Genomic DNA, 21338 nt, shown 5'->3' with positions numbered 1-21338 from the left:
GCCGATCATCCAAGAAGATCGACAAGCCAAAGGTCGATCATTCAAGAAGATCAACCAGCTTAAAGACTATAGTTTATTTTGAAAGCATCAAAATATTATGTATTACAGGTTGTACTCACTTTCCACAAAATTAATACAAATACAAAGTTCAAGTTCCACGAAATAAATTTCTCTTGAAATCTCGTGCGAACAAATTGGCATACATAGTGGGACCTCTCTATCTCTCATCTCTCTCTCAACATTCAAGTAACCTAATGCACCAAAGAAAGTTGCATCCAAAGCAACTGCTGCAAGCAACACCTACACAAGAATTGTCACCTGTAACAATTCAAAGGAGAGTATGTAGGAGCAAGAACAAGGTTTTGTCTTCGTAGAGAAAATCTGGGAGTAACTGATGGAATATTCTAAAGGAGTGATCATCATAAGAGAAAATCCTTTGTTTGACAACTCTGCCTCCGCTTCTGACCAATCAAAGGAAGAATCATACCTTGACGTAGTGTCTGTCATGATGGCTGATGTAACAATTGAGTCAGCCATGGTAGAGATGAAAAGGAAGATAAATCTCCTAATGAAGGTTGTAGAGGAGCAAGATCATGAAATCGCTGGTTTAAGAGATTAGATACAGGCTCGAAATAGTGCTGAGTCGAGTCAATCTGCAGCTACAAAAGTCAATGACAAAAGAAAAACTGTCTTACAGAAAGACTAGTAGCAACAATCTACCTCTGTCGCTGCCCTGTCAGTTCAATAGCTGCAAGATATGATTACAAACTCCATAAGGGCTCAGTATGGAGGACCATCGAAATCTTCCTTTATGTACTCCAAGCCGTACACCAAGAGAATCGACAACTCGAGAATGCTAGTTGGGTATCAACCTCCAAAGTTCTAGCAGTTTGACGGAAGGGCAATCTGAAACAACATGTTGCTCATTTCATTGAAACTTGCAAAAACACAGGAACTAAAGAAGACCTGCTAATCAAGCAATTTGTCAGAACCTTAAAAGGGAATGATTTTAACTGGTACACTAATTTGGAGCCAGAAGTGATTTACAGTTGGGAATAGCTAGAAAGGGAGTTCCTCAACCGCTTCTACAGCACAAGGCGCACCGTTAGCATGATGGAGTTGACGAACACAAAGCAGCGGAAAAAAGAGCCTGTCATCGACTACATCAACCGATGGAGAGCTCTGAGTCTGGATTGAAAAGATAGACTCACTGAATTATCTACAGTGGAGATGTGTACCCAAGGCATGCATTAAGAACTTGTCTACATTCTGCAAGGGATAAAGCCTTGTACATTTGAGGAGTTGGCAACATGCGCTCATGATATAGAGCTGAGCATCACCAACAGGGGAACTAAATATTTCTTAGTCCCTGAAGGGAGAAAATACAAGAATGAAGCCAAGGGTACTGAAAAGATCGTGGATAGTGCCACAAGAGAATCTATGGTCATTCAGATGACCTCGTTGAAACTTTCCTCCAAAGGAAAAGAAACAAGGTCTGAAAGAAAGCATGATGGTAGCCAGAAGTGTCGTCCAACTCTCAAAAAAAGACATGAGAAGGTTTATCCATTCTCGGACTCTGATGTTGCCGACATGCTGGAGCAATTATTAGAGAAATAACTTATTCAACTACCAGAATGCAAGTGATCAAAACAAGCAAGAAAAGTAGATGATCCTAACTATTGTAAGTATCATCGAGTCCATGGTCACCCGGTTGAAAAGTACTTCGTGTTGAAGGAGTTGATTCTAAAGTTGGCTTGTGAAAAGAAGATTGAGATAGAACTTGATGAAATAACTCAAACAAATCACGCGGTAATAGTGATGACTTCAAGTGTCCCAACACCGTCTGCATCTCATGATCAAAGAGAAAGCTTCATCCAGTTTGGGACTTTTGAGCCTATAGTCGTTCGGTTCCAACAAGAGACTCTACAACAGATTAAGAAAAGATGATCCTGTTGAAGATGATAATGAAGGGTGGATAGTTGTGACTTGTCGAAAAAGAAGACAGCCAAATTCCACCCGAAAAGAGTCGTGCTCTTATCGAAACTATAGAAGAAAGAACAAGACTCATAAAAAGAAAGGGAAAAATGAGGTATGGAAGCCTAAGCCTGCTAAGTAAGAAGAGGAAGACTTTCTTCAACTTCGACGATCGGTAACTTTGGCAGAATTTATTCTAAAATACTTTTCAATAATCATTTAGAGGAAGTATCAGAAGTTATTGGATGTCATGCTGTGAACATAGCGAAATTTGACAACAACCATATAACTATTGAAGAAGTCAATGATTCAAAAGAAACCGAGCAAAGAGTTTCTGTCTTAGATCGTATCAACCCTTCAACTACTCGATCTCCAGTCTTTCAAAGATTGAGTATGGCCACGATAGAAAAAGGAAACGAATATCCAATGTCTACTGTAATTTGAACTTCAGCTTTCAAGAGGCTAAGTATCTTCACATTAAAGAAAGATCGACCTTCAACATCTTCTTTTGATCGTATTAAAACAACAAACGATCAACATAAAGGTGAAGGAACTCTTATACAAGAGTACCTAAAAGTTTACTCTTAAATAAGAAAACCAGGAACTAAAGTTCATCTTTTTTATTTACATGGCCTAAAATGTGTCAAGCAAATGTCAAATCAAAATTTTGAGCTAAATTCTCATATCTTGATCAAGATGATACATCAGATTAAAGAAGTCAATGATGGAAAAATCGGCATGCACAGTGAAAATGAGGAACAATTTTACTTTAATTGCATAAATTAAACATACAACCCTAAATTAATTAATTAAGGTTTTTTTTTTTTGAAATCTTACCTTTGAAGCTCCCGAAACTCTTCTATCTCTAATCGAACATGAACCGGACAACCACTAGAGCTGACCTACTATCCTCTGGACTCAGAACCGGGTTGTGGGACCCGATGGATGAAGAACTTGAGAGAGAGAAAGAGATGGAAATAGAAGATGGATTTTTGGGTTGGGTTTGGATTTTGATTTTTTCTCAAAAATAGTGATTTTTCCAGTCCAAATTTGAAGCCAATTTTTGCAAAATTTCAAAAGTCTTTTCTCCAAATTGAAAGCCCAAATTTATAGAAAAAACCATGCAAAATTGCATGAAACAAATTCATAAAAACCCAACACTTAGAATCCACTATCTAAGTAGGCTTAATGTCTCCATTATAAGCCAACACCTAGCCCACTATCTTGTTAGTGGGAAAATCCAAACTTCCGCATTCATTTTCTCGAAATTCAAATCACATTTGAATATAAGGTAGGTCAAAGTTTGACTTTTCAAAATCAAAAGTCAACTCTTTGACTTTTTACATCTTTGACCATTTCCATTATTTCTGAGTATCCGAATATGAATGTATTCATATTCTTGATATTTAAATCACATTTAAATATTAAAGTTGTATCTCTAAACTGAAAAACCGACCACTATATCACATATATTTGTCGGTTTCTCTCCCTTTACGTAATTCGAACAATTCGAATCATTCTATCATACTGTTCTAAGTTTATTCTATATGAACTAGTAGGGGAACCTAATGGACCTATAAATCATGAGCTCCAACGATCCGAGATTAGCTAGCTAAAACTCTTTTAGACGCAGCTAATCAACATTCGTTAACTAATGGGTCATTCCACTATAGTCCCGTAGTTGCACTCCCCTCACTATAGATATATTTGTGTTCATTTGATATAACCATGATTAGTAAGCTAATCCTTCACAAGTTGTTCGTAATCTCGGCTGAGTCATAAAAATTGTTTTACCCCCAAGACTACATTTTATTCATTAAGTTCCACTGATACTCTAATGAACAATTGATTTATGGTCCAACCTATAAACTGAACCCCTCTCGGGCCAAGGAGAGGGTGGGGCCCCTTGTTCAAGACCTGGATTCAATACTAAAGGGAACAACCAATCTACTATCCCTATAACGGGTAGGAGTGAATTCCATCTTGTACCTTATGTTCCCAGCTATCCACTTGATCTTACCCTTGAAATGGGAGGCTTATTGGGCCAGCGATAATGAGCTGCCCTCACCTATGCAGATCTAAGGATAATTCCGAGTGAACAGGAGTTCATAATTAGCTCGGGATTAAGATTAAGTTACCTAGGTCAACAATTAACGAAATAGTCAGTTTTATACATTAAACGGCGTTTAGAACGTAAAAAGTGACTATTTCATGGTTCAGTCTTATGTAAACTCTTTACATAGGAAGCCCAATTTTCATGTCTCCACATGAACGGTTCAAGATCACATCGTTTGTACTAACTAAAAAATGGGCTGCATCCATAGTGTTCCCAGAATAAGGCGCCCAACCTTTTTCATATACTATAGACCATTTTGGTTATATATTTGAACTTGTTCCACATTTATGTCGCTATATAAACTTCAAACTTAAACTTAATAGCCTCGGATTCTTAGTTTATTGGATTCATGAATATAGAATTTAAATTTACTAAAGATTTTCAATAATAGTTTTATTAAATAAGAATATGATATTACAAACTACGAATTTTAGGACATAAAATATAACCGTCAAAATCATATTTTGATTTCAAATTATCTTTTTTAAGATTCATCCACTGTATAGATGTGCATAAATCTCGAAAAAGAGACATTTGTTGAATGAGAAATTTTGGTGAATCACGAGTTGTCGCATCATCAATGAAAGCCCGAGCTTATCAGAAAAATTATAAGTTGGATTGGGCCGAATAATTAAAGTCGCTTGGGCCCAACCCAATTCAAACCCATGGTGAAATTTTGGGTTAAAATTAAAGATTAAACTCAAGCCCAGTATTTCGGCCCAATAACAAATGGGCCCAAACCCAACTTTAGCCCAAACCCAATTTGGGCCCAAGCCCATATAAGACCTATGAGAAATATCTATAAATAGAGGTCTTATCTCTTCATTTGGAGGAGAGAGGGAGGAATTGAAGGCAAAATCTCTCTGAAGATCTGAAGGCTAAAGCTCCAAGGATCTGAAAAACATAACTTCTCCAAAGCTTCGAAGATCAGAAGACACTAAAGCTCTTATGATCAGAAGACATATCAAAGCTTTGAAGATCAGAAGACACTAAAGCTTTGAAGATCAAAAGACATATCAAAGTCTTGAAGATCGAAGTCCTTTGAAGATACAAGCATTGACCACCCTTAAAGAGTGAAGTCCTTCGAAGATACAAGAATTCTTCTAAGACTTCAACTACAAGATCATCATGCACTTCACTTCCTCAAATCAAGCGTACACATTCGATTGAGAGAGAATCAGAGGATCAAGTACTAGAGATCGAATCACATCGCATCAAGTCAACATCAACATCAACACCAACTCAAGTTCAACTCCACGAAACAAGTTTCTCCGGAAGTTTCATGCGAACACTAATTCTTCAAGAAGATCAACAAGCCCAAAGGCCGATCGTTCAAGAAGATCATCAAGCCCAAAGGCTAATCATCCAAGAAGATCAACAAGCAATCAACAAGCCCAAAGATCGATCGTCCAAGAAGATCACGATCAACAAGTCCAAAGGCCGATCATCTAAGAAGATCATCAAGCCTAAAGGCCAATCATCCAAGAAGATCATGATCAACAAGCCCAAAGGTTGATCGTCCAAGAAGATCAACAAGCCCAAAGGTCGATCGTCCAAGAAGATCATCAAGCCCAAAGGCCAATTATCTAAGAAGATCAACAAACGATCAACAAGCCCAAAGGTCGATCGTCCAAGAAGATCACGATCAACAAGTCCAAAGACCGATCATCCAAGAAGATCATCAAGCCCAAAGGCCAATCGTCCAAGAAGATTATGATCAACAAGCCCAAAGGTCGATCGTCCAAGAAAATCATCAAGCCCAAAGGTCGATCATCCAATAAGATCAATAAGCTGAAAGGTCGATCATCAAAGAAGATCAACGAGCCCAAAAGTCGATCATCCAAGAAGATCGACAAGCCCAAAGGCCGATCATTCAAGAAGACCAATCAACTTAAAGACTATAATTTATTTTGAAAGCATCAAAATATTATGTATTATATTATGTATTAGAGGTTGTACTCACTTTCCACAAAATTAATACAAATACAAAGTTCAAGTTCCACGAAATAAATTTCTCTTGAAATCTCGTGCAAACAACGACAATAAGAGATGACTTGATAAATTGAAATTAGAGTTATAACTTACGCTTCTTTTGACAGCAGTGCTTCACATCCGGGCATGGCAGTGTTGGGCCTGTTGTTGAGACCGACAATTGGAAGAGAGGAGGAAGGTTGCAGAGTGAGGAGGAAGAAATGTGCAGAGTCTACACCTTTTTCCCTTTAAAAAAATGGTTGCACCAATGAAAAATTGGCATGTGTAATTAATATTTTTAAATAAAAATTATTTGATAGGATATGAGATATTATTTTCTTAATGGATTTTGAAAACGAGAGATTTATGAACATTTTATTTATTTATTTATTTTTTATAACCTAATTTTGTCGCCCATTTGAACCATAATCTTAAAATATGAGTTTTGGATTAAATTTTCTTAATTTTATTTTTTTTAAAAAAAAATCAACCATAATTCTTTATTCATTCATGAATTTTGAAATTAATGTGTTAAAATCTTGAGTTAAAGAAATAGGAAAGTTAAAGTTAATGCTTTCATTTTTTTTTTAAAATGTGATTGTATAGCATATCTAAAGGGAAATTTTGTGTAGAATTAAATAGTTTTAGTATGATCATACACTTTTATCCTACAAGATGACCATTTTGTAACCGAATATATAATACAGGGCTGGTTATATAAATAGAATTCAAGTCTAAAATAATAGAATATGTAGTACAATGATAAAACAATTATATATATAGAACAAAAAATGGATAAAAGACTAAAAAGCCCACACCTAACCACCATTTTGTTTGCTTCCTATCGATTTTCTCAAATTGAAAGCTATCAGTGATAGCCATTGATAGCTTCTATCATCGGTACCTTTCAATTTGAGAAATATTAATGCAATCTTGAAATATTAGCCTTTAATTTGTTATCAGTTATCAGTGGCTATCATTGATACATTTTCATCAATTGGAATAAACCTTGAAATATTAACATTTAAGGCTATCAATGATAGACTTTTATTAGTTATCAAAATTGAAAAAAAAACCAAAACTTTGAAAGATTGAGCTATACCAGTGATGGAGAACTATTAGTGGCTTTAACTGATAGACTTTCATAAATGACTAACAACTTTGAAAGATTAATATAGTAACTATCACTAATAATCTTCTATCGTAGCTATCATCGATAATAGCTATCAATCGCTACCACTGATAGACTTTCATCAATTAGAATCAACTTTGAAATATTAACACTTAAGGCTAGCAATGATAAACTTCTTTAACTAGTTATGAACTTTCAAAGAAACTCGATATATAAATTTCACCTAACCTCTATCATCGATATCACTAATGTCACTCATATCGTGGTTATTAAAGATAGTTTTTCTCACTGATAAAACAATTGATAAGATGCTATCAACGATCTCAATGACATCATGCTATCAGTGATATCTCTATATCACCAATAACATGTTATTAGTGGTAGTTTTTATCACCGATAACGTGATATTAGTGATAGATTCTATCATTGATAACGTGTTATCAGTATTAGCCTCTATCATCGATGACATGCTATCAGTGGTAGCTTCTATCAATGGTAGCTACTGACCATCTTATTGTCCATTTCTTTGTCATTTCCAAACATTCATACGGTCCCTTTTATTTTCGATACCTCTCAAGGGCACTTCCATAAAAATAACAAAAAGCCAAACCAAACCCTTATTCGTTTGATTTTGTAAACAAATATTACGGTACACAAACATACAAATATTTCAATTTGTGCCCTTCATTTCAGTCATCTATACCATTTTTTCCAGTTTATTTCTAATAGACACCGTACTCTTAAAATCCTATAAAAAGAAAAAAAAACTATTGGCTTGTCTGATATCATTAGCATTTGTCATTTTTTGAGAAATATACTTGCTTAATAAATATTATCGTTTCTTATTTCAAATTTTTAAGCAACGTTTCTAAAAATGGTGCAAATTTGTAGACTAAAAAAATAGCTTCTTTCAAATCCATTTTCATTTGCTATTTATATTTAATGTTTTATTATAATAATCAAACATGATGATTGACTTGTTGGTGTTAAGTCACTCATGAATTAGATACTTTCAAGTCTTGGGTACGAAATTCAGTCTTATAATTCTTATGAAAAAAGGGAAGAAGCAAAATCCGGATAAAAGAAAGAAAATTAACAAGAAAAAAAACAAGAAAGAGAAGAAGAAAAACTAGAGAAAGGAAAGAAAATAAAAAAATGAAGAAAAAAAGCAAAAATCGGAGAAAGAAAAAAAAATAATGGAAAAGCAAAACTGGAAAAGTGAAAGAAAATAAAAGAAAAAGAAAATATACAAAAATAGAAGAAAATAAAGAAAATAAAAAATAAAAATAAAGAGAAAAGAAAGGAAGAAAAAGGTGTGCGACAAGACAAAGACAAAGAAGAACGAAATTGAAAAATTAGAAAAAATTCAAAAGTAGATTACAACACTTTATATTGCAAATATTCTTAAGAAGTGATATATTATTATATTTTTCTCCTTATTTTACTATTTATTTCAAATATTCTATAATATGGTTGAAGGGTTAATATTTTGGAATTAAATAGTAATTTTTACGCACAATATATATTCTACAAATCTAGTAGCGAACAATATATATATATATTTCACAATTTCTCTTTATCCGTTTAAATTTTCTATAGTTAGCCAAAAATTATGAAAAAAAAAAATATCTATTTGATTTTGTACTAGCCAGATTCATAACTGTTAGGGTTTGTTTTTTGTTTTTTGTTTGTTTGTTTTTTTTTTTTTTAAATTATTCGATTGGTTAAAATACTCCATTATATTAGGAAGTTTTGGTAAGGTTAAATTTGTCAAACATTTAATTAAAAAAAAAAGTATATCCTTAACTATTTTTGTTTAGCCATTTAGCGAAAATTCACCCTTCATTGTTTGCCACAAAAGTAAATTTCAGAATTATGCAAAATCTACAAAAATCGAAATAATGAATAAATTATTTAGTGAACAGTGAATAGGAGTAGCAGATATTATGATAACAATAGATATTTTTCCTATTGTGCCTATATTTAATTTGTTCCATCACTCCTAAATAAGCTACTCCTTTCCAATTCAACCTTTTTAATTCTTTTTTGAAATATGCTTAAAAAATAAGACAAATATCAATTTATACCCTTAAACTTTAGGTCAGTTTAAACTCTAAATTAATTATTGCATCAATTTAGACCTTAAACTTTGCGGTTGTATGAATTTAAAGCTTGAACTCTGAGATTTGTATCAATTTAAATTTTGAACTTTCATAATATATCAATTTAGATCCTGAATATTCATGAGTGTATCAAATAAAACATAATGGAGGGTTTAAATTGATACAATTATGAAAATTTAGTATTTAAATTGATACATTTATAAAAATCTAGAATTTAAATTGATACAATTATTAATTTGAGGTTTAAATTGATACAATTTTTTTATTTAATTCATATTTGTCCTAATATATATATATTTTTTCGAAATATGATAAACGCGGTAAATTATAAATAAACTGCTAAGTCAACCGTCCCGCCAGTTCGAAATTTTTGCTTGTTGGGGAAGCTTGAGAGAATTATGAATCCTGTAATTAGGGTTCATACTTTCATTTTCCTCTTCCTCTGCCATCGGAAATTCCCCTCAGAACTCGAAGATGCCGATCGAAATGCCCCAAGGCCTGCCATTTTCAGTGGATACATGGACTCCAACTTCTAAGCAAAAGCGCCACCATTTTCTTACCCACGCTCACAGGGATCATACCACTGGGATTGCCCCCCATTCTTCCTTCCCCATCTATTCTACTTTTCTCACCAAATCCATCGTTCTTCAGCAGTTTCCTCTGGTTTCTCTTCACTATCAATCAATCAATTGCTTTTCTATACGCTTTTCTTTTTCGGGAGCCTTAATTTGATTTTGGAATTGTTGTTTTTTTGTTTTCTTTTCGCAGCTTCATGATTCGTTGTTTGTGTGTATTGAGGTGGGGCAATCGCTGGTCGTCAAAGATCCTGATGGAGCTTTCACCGTTACTGTTTTTGATGCTCATCACTGCCCTGGTATTTTTTCCATCCCACCCATTTGTTTGAATCAAGTGATTTGACAGATTTTATTAGGGCTTGAATTTGCGCATCTCAATTGTCGGGTGGGCTGCTATTAAAGAACAATTGAAATTTTAGAAATAACAGAAATCCAATTGGCAGACCCTACTGTTCTTACACGCTTTTTGGATTAAGATTAACAGCGCATTGAAAGTTTCGTTGTTATGAGTGAAATCTACAGGGTGAATGAAGCAATTAGCTGCTTCTTGGGGTTGTATTTTAACTTAAATTGACATCTAATTATTTGTTAAATCAAGTCTCATATAAACTCTTTTAGTGTCATACTTTAATTGCATCAAACATCAGTTTCATGTACCAATATCGAACCTGTAATTTTCCCATGTTCAAAAGATACTCTCTCTCTATAAGAGATATATAGTTCCTCCTCAATCTGTGTTCTTGTGACTTGGTGGGATGTGTGCTTTGTTATAGAATATTTGGAGAGAGAGAAATAATAGAGTTTTATAGGGCGTGGAGAGGGACATTTGTGATCTTTGGTCCTCGATGGGGTTACATGTTTCTATTTGGGTTTCAATTTTGAAGGTTTTTTTGTAATTAATAGGTAGGAAACCTTTTACTTAGTTGGAGCCTCTTTCTTTAGGGTTTTGGAGGGCTTGGTTTTTTGTTTTAGTACACCCTTGTATTCTTTCATTTTTTTTTCTCGATAAAAGAAATGTTAGATAAGAAGGGTTTTGGGTACAAATGGAGGATGTGGATGTGGGGTTGCTTGAGGAATGTCAGATATTCTTTCTTGATTAATGGGAGTCCTAGGGGCAAAGTTGGGGCAACAAGAGGGTTGAGACAAGGAGATCCTTTGCCCCTTTCTTATTCCTCTTGTTGGTGGATGTCCTCAACAGAATTGTGGGGAAGTGTGTGGCTGACAATATTATATCCCCTTTTCTTGTGGGTATGGATAGAATTCCCCTCTTCCATATTCAGTTTGCGGATGATACGATCTTTTTCTGTTCAGGTAGTGAATCCTCATTTCTTTTACTAAATCACATTTTGGCTTTCTTTGAGGAGATTTCTGGTTTGAAGATAAACGGGGGTAAGTGTAGTGTGAAGGGGATTACCTGTGACTCAGAGAAGCTTAGGAGATGGGCAAATATTGTGGGTTGTGAGATTGGGGAACTTCCTTCTTCCTATCTTAGTCTTCCTCTTGGAAACAATCCCAAGTCGATTGTTGTGTGGGATCCTCTAGTGGATAAAATTAGAAAAAGGTTGACCTCTTGGAAAAAAAGGTTTCTCCAAGCGGGCAAGCTTACTATGATTAAATCTGTCATGTATGGTATGCCCATTTACTTCTTTCCCCTTTTTAGATCCCCTTGTAAGATTTGTAAGGATCTGGAAAAATTAATGTGTAATTTCCTTTGGGAAGGGGTGGATGATGGGTCTCATCTTGTTAAGTGAGAGATTGTGGAAAAACCCTTTTTGCGAGAGGTCTTGAGATTGGGAATCTTAGGTTATGCAACAAAGCCCTGCATGGCAAATGATCATGGCATTTTTTTTCTCTGAACCCAACTATCTTTGGTGTAAGATCATTGTTAATATTCATGGTCCCATCATTTTGAATGGATGTTAGGGGGATTAGAGGTACGCACCAAGTATTATGGAAGGATATTTCGAAAGAGCTTCCTTTGTTTGTTAACCTTGTTTGTTGTGTGGTGGGGGAGGGGAGAGATACTTATTTTTGGGAAGATCATTGGGTGGGGAAAAGACCCCTTTGTGCTTTATATAAGAGACTGTATCATTTATCTTCCCTTAAGGCCTCAAAAACCATTTTGTTGCTGATTTCTTGTGTGGTCCAGTAGCTCGTGCTCCTTTTCGTTCGGTTTCCGTCGTCCTCTTTCCAATAGGGAAACGGTGGATGTGGCCTCTCTTCTTGTGTTACTCAAAGGCCATTCCATTAGGCTTGGTAGAAGAGATGTGAGAGCTTGGAATTCCAATCCTTTGGAAGGATTCTCGTGTAAGTCTTTCTTTCAAAGTATGGTTGATCATTCTATTGAAGGTGTCTCAGTTTTCTCACTTCTTTGGAGGATTGAGATTCCTAGAAAATTGATATTCTTTACTTGGCAAGTTCTTCATGGTCGTGTTAATACGATGGATTGGTTGGTTAGGAAGTTACCTTGGCTTGTTGGGACGTTTTGTTGTCTCCTTTGTCAGAGGGTGGACGAAGATTGGATCATATCCTTTGGCAGTGTGAGATTGTGAGTATGCTTGTGCTGTTTGGGAGCTGTTCTTTCAGACGTTTGGTCTCTCAATTGTTCGTTAGCGGAGTACCAGGAGTATGATCGAGGAGTTTCTTCTCAACCCGCCTCAAGGAGAGGAGACGGTTGGCTATGGTGTGCGCTATTGTTTGGTCTTTGTGGGGTGAGCGAAACAGTAGGACTTTTAGAGGTAGGGAAAGGGACCCTAGTGAGACTTGATCCCTCGTTTGCTATTACATTTCGTTGTGGGTTTCAATTTCGAAGACCTTTTGTAACTATTCTATAGGCATTCTTTTGCACAGTTGGAGTCTCTTTATGTAATGGGGGCTCTCTTTTTGTGGGCTTGGTTTTTTTTATATGCCCGTGCTTGTATTCTTTCACTTTTTTCTTAATGAAAGTTGCTACTTTTATCCCAAAAAAAAGAAAAAAAAAAAGAATAACAAATGGCATATTGCTCTTTTCATGTCCTTTTACTGAAATGACATATTGCTCTACCAACCACCCAAACAACCTCCTAAGTTTAAGTTACCACTTCATCTTAGTGTGAAATTTCACACACACATTTTGAATTGATAGCACAAACAAAAATCCTGAACAATGTTAGGGTCTCTTTCATGTCTTCCTAATTAGTTACTAGCTGTGGAAGAGTTGGGAGACAATTCTAATTCTATTGGGATAATTTATGATTTAGGCCCTTTGTGTACATATTACCAAAGGAAAAGGTTAAGTATTTCCCCTTTAATTTTTGAGCCAGCAGTCGGGAGCAAGAATGATATATTATCTGACTATAACCTACTGAATTGAACTCGTGCCTTCTCCCTGAGGCTATCTTATAAAGAAAAATCTTGAGATCATCTCCTTTAGCTATTGCACTATACATTATGCCTTACATTTTGTTTTTACATTCATCCGCAGATCCTTTAATTGATGTCTTTAGCAAGCATTTTGATGCTCTCTCACTTCATACTTTGATTATAATTTGTTAGTATCGATATTCTAAATCTAGACCGGTATTTGGTTAGGTTTATGTTAAGACTTCTACACTTCATTTTATACTTTATTTTTGGTCTAATAGCTCTTATTTTTCTAGGGGATTATATGTGTATCCCAGATTTTGTTTTTAGAATTATTGTTTGGATTTTTATTTATTATTATTTTTCATTTTAACATTTCTTTTTTTGTTCCATCACTTCTCTTCTGTTTTTGCATTTTATCCTTGCTTTTGCCTTTTGCCATTCTTTTTTCTTGGAGATCTCGTGGGGGTTATTATGTGCATTGGGTATTTATTGTTATCATAATTTAGAAGCTAACAAATGATATATTTCTCCGGCATGGATTAAAAAATGGTTAGGAGCTGTTATGTTCTTATTCGAAGGCAATTTTGGCAATATTCTGCATACGGGTGATTGTAGATTAACTCCTGAGTGCCTACAGAACTTACCTGACAAGTATCGTGGAAAAAGTGGTAAAGAGCCGAGATGTAAACTAGATCTGATTTTTCTAGACTGCACATTTGGTAGATTCTTTCAACCATTCCCTAGCAGGCATTCATCAATACGTCAGGTAACACTTTCCAGTTATTTAATACATGTTGAGATTTGAGAATCAAGTAAATCCTCCGTAGATTTCCAAATATGAAATCTGTCTGTTAATGTCATGTCAACATACAAATTTCCTTTTTGTATTTTCTGTTCATGGATGTGTATCACATCGCTATAGCCTATACGTAAGATTTTCTGCAGAACCTTTTTTATTTTATCCCTAGCCCCTTTTACCTATATTCTTGCTTTGTAGTTCTAGAAGCTTCAAGTTTCTGTGTGTCACCGTTCATTGCAGAATTATGATATGTAGGCCAAAATCATCAACAACTATGTCTCTATGGTGTCCTTTTCCTAACCTTGCCTAAGCTGCTTCCTCCAATACAAGATTATAAGTGTTTAGGTCAATCTACTAGGTTTAGCCTCATATCACTTCAAGAGAAAAAGGTTTTCTTAATGGTATTTATAATTCTGTTTAACGTAATTGGTTTGCTGATTAAATAATTTTGTTAAGTAACTGGATGATTTCATAGAATTTTACCTTTTGACATATGCAAATGCAATGAAATGGTAAGAGTTTGCTTTTCCTATTTCATCGAACAATGTTAGCCTCCAAATTTCTCTGAATTATTTTTAAATCTTTTCAAGTATTTGATATGTCTTCTCCCCCAGTTCCTTTTATGCCTAATGCTAATCTGAAGCAGCACGCGTTCCACATATTTCTTATTCTTCTGCTGCTGCTTTTTTTTCCCTTTTATTATTATCATGGAACAAGTAGCACCATGTTGTATCTATTCCTTTGAGTTGTTGGCCGATACCATCATTTTGGACCACTTTATGAATGTTTGGAGCCCATATTAATTGTGCACAAAACCATGTTTCAATCAGACTTCTTATGTTGGATCCTTCAAAATGTCATACTCTGCCAGTTGTTAGCTTATTGGCAATTCTCTTTAATGTATTTCTCCTTGATGTATTTAGTGTATTTCTCTTTGAGGCTTTTGTTATGGTTTTAGTTGTATTTCTCTTTGACATATTTCTTATTGATGTACTTTTTATTGGGATGTGATCAGGGCGCTAGGGGTGTGTCAACCTAGTTGAGACAGTTGGGTGCACCTGTTGATCGCCGTTCTTTAAGTTGCAACTAGCTCTTATCTATCATTGTACTTTGAGCACTAGATTCTTTTCATTACATCAATGAAAAATTATGTTTCTGTTTAAAAAAAAAAAGAAAAATTTATTGGCAATTCTTTTAATTTTAACTTCACCTTCCTTTAGACATTAAATTTCTATAGTTCATGGCGTACGTCTTGGTGGCTGGTAATCTTTTCACTGTTTTTGTGCTCTGCTTAAATCTTTAGTCCGTCTGATTATTCTTGGCTGTTTGGCAGAATGAATATTATGTATTTACATTCTTATAATATATAGCCAGTATTTAATATAAGATAATCTATCTTTTCAGGTTATTAATTGTATATGGAAACACCCTGATGCTTCGTTAGTATATCTGATTTGCAATCTTCTAGGACAGGAAGAGATATTGCAACAAGTGTCCCAAACATTTGGTTCAAAGATATTTGCTGATGAATCCACGAAAGCAGGTTACAAGGCTCTTGAACTTATAGATCCCGACATCCTCACTCAAGATCCATCCTCCCGTTTTCATCTGATTGATGGATTCCCTAAACTATGTCAAACTGCAAAAACGCTGCTTGCAGATGCCCAAACTAATTTTCAGTCTGGACCTCTCGTAATCCGACCTTCAACCCAGTGGTATGTTCGTGAGGAATTGTCAGAGATTTGCAACACAAGGAAACAAATAATTAGTGAAGCAATTAAAGACCAACATGGTATTTGGCATGTTTGTTACTCGATGCACTCGTCAAGGGAAGAACTAGAATGGGCCTTGCAAATTTTAGCACCAAAATGGGTTGTTTCAACCACTCCTGGTTGTCGAGCCATGGATTTGGATTATGTGAAAAAGAAACTCAGTTTTTCTAGTATAACTTCTAATGGCCTAATTTGGAAGCTTTTTGGTATACCTGAGGATAGTTCTTCAGATTTAGATGCTTCTGTGATTGAAGTGAGTTGTTCCCCTATAGTTGAAGCACGAAACGTAGACCCTCAATCACAGCCGGTGAAAGTGTATCCTATTCCTCAAGAAATGTTAAACATTTTGTCTTCAAGCAACTTGCCGCCTCTCACATTATTCGGACGAGCTAGACTTGCCATTGAAGATGCCATTTTGTTGCCAGAAGTTTCATATCCATCTACAGAGAACGAGCCTGTAGAAGCAGTTGGAGATATAGTAGCAGACTTGTCCATTCATGATGCTAACGGTAAGCTGAGTCACAAATCATCAAAAAGTTCTAAAAATGAAGTTCACTCTAAAGGAAAACATGAGAAGTTTGTGAATGATGCGGTATTAGCTGATGTAAATGCCTCACTTTACTCTGATTGGACTAGGCTCCCTACTTCTGAAATAAAAGTGGTGTCTATGAACAATAACCCGCCAGAAGTAGTCAGCAATGACGTAGAAGAAGAACATGTCCATGAGCAGGAAAGTAGAGCAAAGGGAAAAGAGTCGTTAGACGATTGTAAAGATGTCAGTATTTTTCTCAAGACACACGTTGGAAAGATAGTTAATAATGACAGAATAGCAAGTTGTAGTAATTCACATCTTTTAAGTGTCGGATCTTCCAAGGGTTTCAATGACAAGTTTAGAAAGTTGTATAGGTCAATGAATGTCCCTGTGCCCGAGCCTCTTCCTTCGCTGGTGGAACTCATGAGATCTAGAAAACGAGCAAAGAGGAAGGGTTATCTCCGGTCATAGCATTTCAACGCTGCTACTATTCTCGAACAACTTGGAATTGAGCCTTGTACTATTACGGGTACAAAAATGAAAATAATGGCCAAAATTAGATTTAATTGTCAACAGATTTTCCTACCTCTAGAGGGATAAGTCCTTCCCTTTTTGGCTGGCTATGGGTAGGAGGGATTTGAACCCCGACACCACGGTTTGTGACGACATGCTCTAATCCTCTGAGCTACATGTCCTGATATTTTTCAATCTTTTCCATTTAGTTCTGTAGGAGCAAGTCTTAAGCAAGAAGGACGTAGCATAGTTCATTCCCTATTGGGGGTTATCCAAGTGATGAGGTACACAAATCTTTATTTGTTGTGTAGTAAAAGAGTATAGAGGTCATGATTATTGTTTACTTAACTTCAAAGTTGGGTAAGCTTTGTGAAAATAGCATTCTTGTTACAGTTCTCCAAATTCTTGGTTGCTCAATGTATATTAATAAATTTGATCAATTCTTTTCCTATACAAGAATAAAAGAAGCACCAGATTTGGTGGTTAATTTTTCAACCTCTTTAGTTCCAACTGATAGAGAAAAACTTGTGCCCTCTTTCCTGATCAGATCCCAAGATGTAATGTAGTACAAGTTTTAATTAGTAGTTATCTTATTTACTAACTGTTCGAGACTCGGGATATAATAGAGCTGAAAACTTCATAATTTTAATCTGAAGATAGTCTAGTAGGTAAGATATTTTTCTTTGACACCCAAATGTTGTAAGGTCAGCGGGTTGTCTTATGAGAAGTTGACCTAAACACTTGTGGATATAATAATAAAAAAAAAAAAATAGATAAGATACTAATTTCTACCTCACATATTTATTGTTCAATGTCTCACTCTGCAACGGTTGTAAAACATTTTACTATTGTAGAAAATTGAATCATGAAATCTTGAATATATATTTGCTTGAGCTTTTGCTTCTTAGATCGTAGAAAATAGTTATCGAGGAACATAAAAACTCACCTACAATAGTTTCTTAATTACCCTCCATGAAGATGAGTTTTTTATGCCCATTAATTGAATGGTAGACATAATAGTATTATTGAATAATTAACTATTATCAATATCTCAACGAGAACTACTAACTAATTAATAACATTTAGTCTTAATAATTTTTTTACGTATATGATTAATATTTTATGTTTTTATTTATTGAATAGTAATTCTAAGGGTTATTTTCAAATATAGGAAAATATACTAAAATATTTATAAATAATAGCAAAATATCACAGTCTATTTGTAATGAATCGTGATAGACTATCATATATGTCTATCATGACATATATAGACACAGATAGTAGTCTATCATTGTCTATCGCGATTTATTCACAAATAGATTATGATATTTTGCTATTAGCTGTACATATTTTTAGCAGTTTTGTCATTTAAAATAATTTTCTTAATTCTAGTGAATAATTTAATTTTTATTTCATTATTCCTCAATTCTTACCATTTAAGTTAATTAATTTAGTATTAAGTATTACTTTGGGGTAAAATTTATTAATTTATTTTATTTAAAATTAATAAATAATTAAGTTAATTGACTAAATAAATGGTTGTTTAGGAGACAAATGCTGTTTGTACATTCACATATATCAATAACATAATATGAATATGAATTTTTGTAAGTATAGCAGGAAATTAAAAGTTTTTTTAGTACAGGAAATTAAAAGTTGAAAATAGCGTTCTCGGACCATTCATATTCAAACCTAAAATAATTCTATCAGGCCGTTTGACACAAGATTCTTCACATCTTTTTCAAAGATGTATTTGCTGACCTTTGAATCTTTTGTTGATAAGTTCTCCATTGCGAGAATCTCCTTTTTCAGTATTGTTCCAGACTCCAGAATAATAACGGACTATTGTTTCTTTTCCGTTAATTTATTGTTTGAGAATACCGCCGTAACCAATGTCAGATGCATCGTTTCCACAATTGGATAAGTTTTTCATCCATTAGCGACAAGCATGGGATGCCTTTTGCTAAAGCTTTTATTGATTGGACCGCTCGAGTATGCTCATCCGTCCATGACTTTGGATTCTTTTTCAATTTGTCATAAAGTGGGAGACGGAGGTCTTTAATAAAGTCTCCAATATAATTTACACATCCAAGAAAGCGTTGGAGCTGTGTCTTGTCTTGAATAGTGTTTGGAAACTTATCCACGAAGTCTAACGATCGTTGGATCGGTTTGATTATTCCTTGATTAATATCATAACCAAGAAATCTAATTTTTGTTTGAAACAATTTGATCTTTGTAAAGAGACCACAAGACCATTTGTCTTAATGATGTTGAAAAACACTTGCAAGTGCTTAAAGTGTTGTTCAACTATGTTTGAGAATACCAAGACATCATCGATATAGACGATGGTGAAATCCTGATATTTGTTGAATATGTCGTTCATAACATTTTGGAACTCCGAAAGAGCATTCTTTAATCCAAAGGGCATGACATTCCATTGGTATTGCCCAAAGGGGACGTTGAAAGCTGTTTTTATATCTGTCCTTTGTAGATACTTAGATTTGCCAAAATCTAGACTTCATATCGAACTTTGAGAAAACTTTTCCTGAGGTTATTCTCTTTAATAAATCTTGTCGATTAGGATTTGGGTACCTAATCCATTTGAGCCCCTTGTTAAGGGGCTTATAGTTGATTACCAATCTTGGAACTCCTCGTTCCTTCTCAGCTTGATTATTGAAGTAAAAGGCCGCACATGACCATGGACTTTTTAATGGGCTAATAAGCCCTTTTTGGAGGAGCTCATCGATTTTTGCCTTACAGACTTTGATCAGATCTTTCGACATTTGAATGGGCTTGGCCTTTGTGGGAATTTGAGTTTCGTCAAATCCATCAACATATGGGAGCTCGAACATATGCCTTTTGCGAGCCCAAAATGCATTTGGAATGTCCGAGCAAATTTCAGTTTCCATTTTCTTTAGCAAATGCTGGATTTTCTTTTGGACTGAAGGTTTATTAATTTAGTTAGCAACCTTCTTGTTCTGAATATCGTCTTGAAGAAACTCGATTTGCTTTTCTTTCTTAGAAATCCTATTGATAAACTGCTGGATTTCTTCTTCAATATTTGAAATGTACTTAGGAGTTATCGGATGATAGAACTCAAAAGTTATTGTTTTTCCAAATTTTTTAGATGATAATCCTTTCTCAGAAACATGAAAAGGGTATAATTGAGTAAGGAAGGGTGTTCCCACAATAACTTCCTCTGATAAGTCTTTGACTAGGAGGAAAGTATTAACGAAACACACATCTCCTTTGCAAATATGCGCCTTTGGTAATTTATAATTAATGTGAAGTCTCTAGTTGTTGGCTCCTCTCAGGACTTCCATTGTTTTTTCAAAATACCTTGATGGTATTAATCCTTCTTGAATGATACTTTGATATGCTCCAGAATCCATTTTTGGTTGTAGACTTTACTGATATAGTTAATTCCTTCTATATCATCCTGTTGAACTCCTGAAGTTTCTCCTGGAAGAGTTACGTTTGAGGACTGCTGTTGGAAATTACTGAATGCATTTTCTAGAATTGATAGTCGCTGCTTATTGATTGCAACTTCCCTTTTGAGTTTCTTGACTTCCATGTGAAGGTCAGAAGCTCTTGCGGGTTCTTGGAATGATTCATTATTGACCTGATTGAGTATTTCCTGAAAGGAATAATGAATTGGTTCCAAGACTTGAGGCTTCGAGCTTTGTCCTTCTAGAGACTCCCGGAGCTTTAGAAAGATCGTTTTCCAAATATTTCATTTGGAAGCTCTTCTATCAGATCAAGTAGGTTTTCTTGATCTCTTGTTAGAACATTTATACATCCTGTGCAAGGGACAGCTTCTTCAGAAAATTGAGAGGAATCGGAAGAGTATCCTTCAGAGGAGGAATCTCCAATAACTTCATTGATTATTCACTCGGAAGATGATTCTTCTGAAATAGAGGTTTCATCTTCAGACCGAATGGCAAAGAGAAAAGATTGTTTTAGGTCATGGTCAATCTGTAGGTTGTTGATTTTCTTTATCAATGGGCATTTGTTAGCATAGTGTCCCTGTTTGTTGCAGGGAAAACAAGTAGTTCCTTTTTTCTTGGAATACTTCTTGTTTTTATTGTAGTACTTCCTTTTTCGAGGTTTTTCCTCGTCCTTTGTTCTCCGACCTTTTCTGTACGGTTTCTTTGAAAATTTCTTCTTTTTCTTTGAAGGCGGTAGATCTTGTTCAACACCGTATTGTTTGCAGAAAGTCCCTAGTTCCTTTCGATAATCTGCATCTTTGATGATTCTTTGATTATGCTTGTTGTCTTTACAAAGACTTAAGCATAAGGCTTGAATGTTACTGGTAATATCTCCATAAGTGAGAGAATTCCAGTTGATTTGATTTCCTTCGAAGATTTCAGATATCTTCTGATAAAATTTTTCAGCGATATAAGGAGGTAATCCTTCCACAAACTTTCGTTCCAGATTTCGTATCCACAAGATGTAAGGTTGTAAAGACGTGCCATAAAAACGTCTT

At 34.9% G+C, this 21338-nt stretch overlaps 1 protein-coding gene across 1 annotated transcript; it reads left to right on the top strand.

Annotated features, from left to right (window-relative positions):
- Positions 1-9633: 9633 nt before the first annotated feature.
- Positions 9634-17347, top strand: LOC120088341 (DNA repair metallo-beta-lactamase family protein). Its single transcript, XM_039045564.2, has 4 exons — positions 9634-9979; positions 10085-10190; positions 13791-14002; positions 15440-17347. The coding sequence occupies exons 1-4, from the start codon at positions 9791-9793 to the stop codon at positions 16808-16810; spliced, it is 1878 nt and encodes a 625-aa protein (XP_038901492.1). The 5' UTR covers positions 9634-9790; the 3' UTR covers positions 16811-17347.
- The last annotated feature ends 3991 nt before the right edge of the window (positions 17348-21338 follow it).

Source organism: Benincasa hispida, chromosome 10 (assembly GCF_027475165.1).
Source record: "Benincasa hispida cultivar pf3 chromosome 10, pf3_genome.v1.1, whole genome shotgun sequence".
NCBI lineage: Eukaryota > Viridiplantae > Streptophyta > Magnoliopsida > Cucurbitales > Cucurbitaceae > Benincasa > Benincasa hispida.
This window is presented reverse-complemented; position numbering and strand designations above follow the sequence as displayed.

Coding starts and splice junctions, on each gene's coding strand:
- LOC120088341 (XM_039045564.2), top strand. CDS start 9,791: ATGCCGATCGAAATGCCCCAAGGCCTGCCATTTTCAGTGGATACATGG. Junction 9,980..10,084: donor TTCTTCAGCAGTTTCCTCTG/GTTTCTCTTCAC, acceptor TTCTTTTCGCAG/CTTCATGATTCGTTGTTTGT. Junction 14,003..15,439: donor GGCATTCATCAATACGTCAG/GTAACACTTTCC, acceptor CTATCTTTTCAG/GTTATTAATTGTATATGGAA.